At 33.9% G+C, this 8,201-nt stretch overlaps 1 protein-coding gene and 1 non-coding gene across 3 annotated transcripts in view; one reads left to right on the forward strand and one right to left on the reverse strand.

The window, feature by feature from the left end:
- LOC148934575 (uncharacterized) overlaps window positions 1–5,088 on the reverse strand; it is a 33,799-nt gene extending 28,711 nt beyond the window's left edge. For both annotated transcript variants that reach the window (XM_089084486.1, XM_089084485.1), the window contains exon 1: window positions 4,562–5,088. In XM_089084486.1, the coding sequence (XP_088940612.1) occupies window positions 4,562–4,609 (48 nt within the window). In that variant the 5' untranslated portion in view covers window positions 4,610–5,088. The remainder of the gene's footprint in view (window positions 1–4,561) is intronic.
- A 2,214-nt stretch (window positions 5,089–7,302) lies between these two features.
- Window positions 7,303–7,374, forward strand: TRNAT-GGU (transfer RNA threonine (anticodon GGU)). Its single transcript has one exon. It is a non-coding gene; the product is annotated as a tRNA-Thr (tRNA).
- Window positions 7,375–8,201: the final 827 nt, after the last annotated feature.

Genomic DNA, 8,201 nt, shown 5'->3' on the forward strand with positions numbered 1-8,201 from the left:
CATCAAGACAACGCATCTGCTCACACTTCGGCGGTCGCCACGGCCAAAATTCACGAACTGCACTTCGAATTGGTTGACCATCCATCGTATTCACTAGATCTGGCCCCCAGCGATTTTTTCCTGTTTTCTAAGCTTAAAGTTTCGCTTGGAGGACAGAGATTTTCATCGAACGAAGAGATCATCGCATATGTAAACGCCTATTTTGCGCAAGACCAGCCAACTACTATTTGGAGGAGTTAAAGAGGTTAGAGTATGGGAAAAGTGTATCGACTTAAAAAGAGATTATGTTGAAAAATAAAACTATATTTGACCGAAAAAATACTTGTTTCTGTTAGGCTCAAAACTTTTCACCCTCGTACCTTTCTCGCTCACGATCATTTTATTCAAAAAATGTTGTATCGTATTCCAAGATTGAAGAAGTCTGTCGATACACACGTAGTGAGAAAGCCGTCGTGTATTACATAACTTTACAATTTTGTGAGTCCTTTCTTCAAAATTCACTTAGTTCGGTGAAAATAGACCATCGCTTGGGACTACAAATTATATATCTCAATACCTCAAGATTGTAATTCTTTTCAAGAATTTCTCACAAGCTTGAGATATCTTAACACACGCGGCATGCGAAGCTAATGAAGCGGAATGGCATGGACATGATAATGTCAATACATTATAAAAGTTTGTTGCGTAAAATATATTTTTGTTTGCGAGCACATTTGACATGTAATATAATAAATCATGATAAAGTACAATTATAAAGTACAACGAGAACCGATACCGTGGTCAGAAAGATTCCGTATTTTTATATATTACATTTCATTCATAATTTATCATCATGAATTATTAAGAATACAAACATTAAGAATGCAAATTATAAAATTTGCATGCGAAGTTAATGAAGCAGAATGACATGATAATGTTAATACATTATTGCACATCTCCAATTTTTTCTTGAAAGATAAATGTTTTCCGACCATAACGGACGCATTGTCACATGACAAGGCAACAATATTTGTAGTTTCCACATTTCATATTTAAATGCATTAAACAATTTTTCCGCACTACAATCTGTTGCATCGATATCAATTAATTTTACTAGTTGCGAATGAACTTCTAATGTTTCAATATGAACATATCGAACATGAAATGTCCATTTTTCACTAGAAATATCTGTTGATTCATCTATAAAAATAGAAAATTTTGTATTTTGAATATTTTCTATCACACGATCCGTCTCAACTGAACATAAAACGTTCGTAATTATATTCGTACATTTTTGTCGTCTCATAGTCATACTTTTCAAAACGTTAGGATCTTTGTCTACATTTTTTAAAAAATCGAGTATTATTTTTGCATTTTCGTGTGAAATATTTTTTTCGGCGATTAAAGCAGCAAATCGAATCTCCGCGAATGTTTTCCGCTCCTCAAAGGATGAAAACAGATAGCTAATTTCTATGTTACAGTCTTCATTCGAACTTTCAGTCTTTGCTTGTTATTTCATCAAACTTTTCACAATTATTCTTATGTATTTTAGATTCGGCGATAGATTTGCGATAAACCGCCAGCAATAGTTTTTTCGCAAATCATACATGATGCAAATAAATTTGCATCACATTGCACTTCGCGTAGTTATGGCTTAAATTGCTCGATCTCTAACCATTGCTGCTTAAATACATTCGGATACAATGATTTTTGTTCAAAAGTTACATTATCATTATCAGATGATGATACATCTTTGTCAATATTTTTTTTATATTGCACAGATTCTGCATGTCTTATAATATTTGATATTGGACCACACGAAAAATTTTTAGCGCATACGATACAATGAAAAAGACTATCATCAAAAGGTACTTTTTGTATCCAAAATTTAAATCGCTCATCATTAAGCCAAGTTTCTGAGAAGCTTCGTTTTACTTTCTTTTTCAATGCATCGCACGATTCCATATCAAAGTAGAAATATAGCAAAACCAAAAATGTAAAACTTATTGATTAAATAGAGGTAGCTAATAAACAGAAGTAGCCAATTGCATTAACTAACTACACTGAACAATTCTAAAGCTAAACTTATTACAACTATTACTTTTATTGACAATCCATATTCACTACGTAGACGATTCTTTTTCTATTCCGTCCGCTCTAATCAACAGCGTAATTTGGAATAATATTATAATACGAGTCTTCATTGTTAAATAATCCGTCATGAGGTGGCTTATGAGAGTGACCACGTCACCTGATGCTGGGAGAGAGGGAGGGAAGAGGAGGATGAGAAAAGTTCCGATACTCAGTATTAATAATTACTCCAGACTCTATATTAATGAATACTGCGACTATGATTGAATGTAAGATTGACTTGTCGCAAATATAAGAAATAAATGCAAATATATATGAAAAGCCTGTTGCGTAAAATATATTTCTGAATGTGTCTTAAAAGAATAGAAAAAGAAAATTTAATTTTTGAAAATGATATCGATACCTCCTCGCGGATATATAAGAATATAAAACAAGATTATATGATAAATAAATTTTATAATTTGCATTCTTAATGTTTGCATTCTTAATAATTCATGATGATAAATCATGAATGAAATGTAATATATAAAAATACGGAACCTTTCTGACCACGGTACCGGTTCTCGTTGTACTTTACAATTGTACTTTATTATGATTTATTATATTACATGTCAAATATGCTCGCAAAATATATTTTACGCAACAAGCTTTTATAATGTATTGACATTATCATGTCCATGCCATTCTGCTTCATTAGCTTCGCATGCCGCGTGTGCTAAGATACCTCAAGTTTGTGAAGAATTCTTGAAAAGAATTACAAGCTTGAGGTATTGACGTATATAACTTGTAGTCCCAAGCGATGGTCTATTTTCACCAAACTAAGTGAATGTTTTGAAGAAAGGAAAATTGTAAAGTTGTGTAATACACGACGCTTTCTCACCACGGCTTTCTCACCACGTGTGTACCGACAGACTTCTTCAATTTTGGAATACGATATAACATTTTTTGAATAAAATGATTGTGATCGAAAAAGGTACCTCTGCAGAAAATTTGTTGCGTGTTATGCAGAATGTAGATACAAAAGCATATTTGCTATTCTTAAAATATACATTATATTTTTTTAATATATTTAATGTATTTTTTCAAGCTGAGAAAATGAGGATACATCTGTTACAGTCAAATTGATTTTTTTAAAAGAAATTTGTACAAATTTTATAAAACCAGAAATTTTGACACATTTGCCAAATATAACATTTTGTAAGACAGAAAATCATAAATCATAAATCTTTAAATGATATTTTTTTTATGATCGGAGTGCGAAGAATATCTTCATCAATTGATGGATACGCAAACATGGTTGCAACGGTTCGAGAGAACTGTTTGCGACTTTACATAACTACAGCCGAAAAAATTTTCAAAAGATTAGTAAGTGATACATTTTTATCAAAATTACAAATTCTTTCACTACATACAGCTTTATTGAGTACTGATAGGGAAATATCATTTTTTTATGATCTTTCTTTTATTGCTGCAAGAATGGGTAGTTTTGACAAAAACGATTTAAAGAAAGAATGGTTTGCCTTAAATTCAGATTTTTCAATAACAGAGAAACAAGATTTGTTAAAATTAAATTTTGATAATATGTGGAAGGAAATTTTACAAAAATAATATTTAAATAATGAAACCAAATATCCCAATTTAAGATTCCTCTTGAATTCTATTAGAGCACTTCCAAATTCAAATGCAGCTCCGGAAAGAATATTTTCCCTCTTAACAGATGTTAAAACAAAAAAACGAAACAGATTATCGTCGACTACTGTAAATGCCGTTGGTGTATTGAAATCAGCATTAAAAGCAAGAAACGAAACTGCTTTAAACATGAAGCTCGATGAAAAGCATTTATCTTTTATGTCGACAGATAAATTATATGTTATTTCTTCGGTAAAGCAAAAGAAAAATTTTCAGCTATATGCTGCAAACGATATTGCTGGTCTATCTTCGTCTAATATGCAACAATAATATGCAAAAAGGATAATTGCTTATGTTTCATCAAATGATTAAAGCATTAAGTTAAATAAATAATAATAATAATAGTAAATAATAATAATAGCAATAAGTTTAAATAAATAATATATAATATAATATCTATAAAGAACATTGCATCTGCACAAAATTTTATCTTGTTTTAATGTGCACATATTACACTTGTTACAAAGATAAATGTGTAAAAAATATAATAAAAAATAAAATTAAAAAATATAAAAAATACAAAAAAATATAATAACATTTTTTATTTTTCTAATTTTTCTATCTTCTATTATATCTATTCTTTATTATTTTCTAATTACAGATATAATTTCCATTTTTTTTTTAATATAACAAACATTGTATGTCAATGTTATTGATATAATGCTTATAACTGTAAGCGCTAAAGCGAACGTAGCCTATATCGTAAAGCGCGATCGTTTCGATAGTCAGAAGTCAGAATCGCCGAACGAGCAGGCTAGTTGTGAGAATAAACAGCAAAAGAGTCAGGACTAGGTTTGCTAACCTCGTCTATTACCCGACGCCGGCCGAACTTTCGAACTCTCACGGACATGCTTTCGCCTTGTGTGCGGCATCCCCACTCCCTGATTCTCTCGTGACTCTCGTCTTAAAATTAGCATCACTGGTGCTCGGATTACTCAAAGATCACGTGATTCAAGCCATCTGCTAGCTCGCATCTCAGATTTACAATGCCGAACACAGTATATGTATACATTACATACAACTCCGAAGTAACGTTGGCGAACCTGACAATCATAATGAACAGATATATAGATGCGTCTGAACGGACAAAATCAATTTCAAGTGGGAAGGCATCGATGACATCTAGTGTACTAATTGCAGCACGTTCTTGCACTAGAGCTGCCAGATTTAAAAAGCTTATAGCATGCCACACAAGCAAGCAACTCGTGTGCTCGCGTCTACTCGCATAACTTCGGCTAGCGTCGGGCAGTGAAAGTTTCTGCAAACAGAGTTAGCCATGGATCTAAGAGTATATAGATAGAACTTGTTGCGTGGAGGTAGCTGAGCTACAATCAGTAAGGAGGGACTACATGCACTTCGACTACTAGACATTCTTCGGATATATTCGATTTTACGTGAAGACTGTTGTATATATATATATATATATATATATATATATATAAGAATTTATATGAAATATTCTGTATTGTTATTTTCATTATTATCTACATGTATTTTTAAAGAGAATAAAATGCATTTTTTTGTAAGAGCAAATAATATTTAGTCTTAAAGTTTGTAAAAGTTACATTTTGAAAGATTTACAAAAAAATTAAGTTATTTTATAAATTTGTACACAACTTCAAATAAATTATATATTAAAAATTAAGAGAGAAAGAGAAAGAGGGAGAGAGAATTTACTCATAATTAAATAGTATCATATAAGATATATATATTATATATAATTAAATATATTAATATATTTAATATATATTAATTAATAAATGTATTAATTATATATAATTAAAATATATAATTATATTAATATAAATATAAATATGTACTTTTATATCCGAAGAACTTCATGATTCTTTTCTTTTTCGGAGCGAATGAGCGAGCTCCGATACAGTGTAAAAAATTATTCTGAATAATAAGCTAAAATAATTTTTACGAGCTCAAGCTCCATGGACGCCAGTCGACAATGCGAATCTCAGACTGTTGAAGGCCCGCTTTTCGAGCTAACAAATAAACTATAAAACCCGACTGAATTGTAACCAAACTAAAATAACATTTGACAGCCATATATCGAACGTAAAGAAACCTTTAGTGTACTAACGACGACGGAAAATCATAAACTGCGAAAGCAGGTATCTGTTTTCTCTCATGACAGGCTGCGCGAATAGTCGCCTTCGTGGCATCAGTTATTTAATCCGCCGACCACCCATTTAGCCACAAATGTTAAGATAATGCTATATATTAACAGAGGCTCAGACCCATTAACTATCCTCCCTAAAAATCCTTTCCTTACCCCCCTACCAATCAGACTCGTTTTTCAAAATTCAAATCTACGATAGACTAATTCCCTCCACATCGAACCCCTCTCTAACGACTCGCTAAAGACTCCTATTATCGTTAAAGATCCGTGAGATATTTTTCATTTCGAACCGAAGCTCTACCTCCACAGCTTTTTATTAACATCCTTCCCAGAAACAACTTTTTATTAAGATCCTTCCCGGAGGAAACCTTTTTTCCATCAATGTTCATGCACTCTTATCCGTCAGTATTCACGAGCTCATTACGGATATTCATGTGCATTCGCGTTCGTTCGCATCCGCATTCACTTTTTAAGTCTCGGTTTAACCTTTGTTGATTCTCGCCGAAGTAATTGCAGATTTAATTATTAAAATTTTAACATTGAGACGGATAAATTAAAATAAATTCGTAATTTTCTTTAATTATCATTTTGTTTATATTCCAAATGGGAGTGTTCCTTTTTTTTCGTGCGCCTCTGCTTTCTTCGACCTCACCCAGTGGAATCCCAGGAGCATTCTGCAGAGAACTAATCGCTAGCCGCTGATCCTGACTCCCATTTTGTCTTTAGCTATCTGCAACGACATTTCTCAGTCATCTCAGTTGTAAGTTGCATAAATTAATATTATTTGTTATCTACCCATTACCAATCGTTTCCCATTGCTCCCCTCACTTACCTTTCTGGGCTTATCGCGCTTAAGGTTTAACACTTTTACATAAATTTATTTAAAATATTCTATTAAAATATTATTTTTATCCATTTATATTATAAAAATCGAGCATGGCCCTAAATATTTTAACGTAGAGTCTTACCCCGAATTGCCATGCCCGACGACTTCCTTTTGTAACACCCGCTACACTTACATTTTTTTCTTCCATTCACATGCAAGCATTCGAAAGAATATTAATCGTTACCATTATCTACCGAGTAATTATTATGCGTACCATTTCTTCTTTATGTTTAAATATTTTGTGTTTTAATCCTGTATTTTGTTCCTTTTACATTAATTAATTAAATGTTTACTTTAATAATAAATCGATTTATTTATTCTTAACTTAACCTTCTCATCACGCTCGTTCCCGCCCGCCCGCTCTCGGGGATCGCATATGATCCTATCTCAAGCAAAAAAATTAAATTTTCTTGCCTAAATTAACGGACTGATGAACGTACGTCGGAACGCAGTCACGCAGTCACGCAGTCGGAATCATAGTCTTTCAAGACGTTGACCCGTACCGGCTGTACGGTGCGTCCGACATGCCTCGGTAGTCGAAAGGATAAGATGCCTGCCTGGTAAGCAGGAGATCCAGGTTCGATTCCTGGCTGAGGTGGTATTTTTTCGCAAAATAATTACGAGTTTTCACGACTGGTTCGTGGTCGGGCCCCGCCGTGACGCACACCCTCCCTTCTTATTCCGACTCGCAGGCACGCTTCAGAGCGGTCATTTGCGAGAGGATATTTGGTGCGTCTTTCCTTGCCCCATCCCTTCAATCTGTAAGTAATAATTTCGGAGTCTGGACGTAACATATATAAATATAAATATAAATATATATGTATTATATATATGCAGAGTATCCCCCAAAAAAAGGCCAAGCGGTCATATGCAGGTAGAGCAGAACTAAACTGAGTCGAAAAGTCCTGTACTATTTTGCAATTTTCGCAATAGTTAATGAGTTATTAATTTATGAAAATAGTCAAATTGCAAGTATGCGGTGAGATAAAACCGCCCAGAGACACGCATTCACCATTGCTAGGCATGCGTGGAGCAGTAGGCTCACATAACATACGTAGATGAAAGCGTGGCCAATGCCGCTTGCAATCAACAACTCCATGCGTGCTTAGCGATGGCGAACGAATGTCTCACTGGGCGGTCTTATCTCATCGCGCGGTTGCAATTTGACTATTTTCATAAATTAATAACTCGTTAACTATTGCAAAAATCGCGAAATAGTACAGGACTCAGTTTAATCTATTTTTCTTGCATATGACCGTTTGGTCATTTTTTTAGATATCCTGTGTATGTGTGTACGTGTGTGTGTGTGTGCGTGCGTGCGTGCGTGCGTGCGTGCGTGCGTGCGTGCGTGCGTGCGTGCGTGCGTGCGTGCGTGCGTGCGTGCGTGCGTGCGTGCGTGCGTGCGTGCGTGCGTGCGTGCGTGCG

Source organism: Pogonomyrmex barbatus, unplaced genomic scaffold (genome assembly GCF_055798465.1).
Source record: "Pogonomyrmex barbatus isolate J1 unplaced genomic scaffold, ASM5579846v1 scaffold9, whole genome shotgun sequence".
NCBI lineage: Eukaryota > Metazoa > Arthropoda > Insecta > Hymenoptera > Formicidae > Pogonomyrmex > Pogonomyrmex barbatus.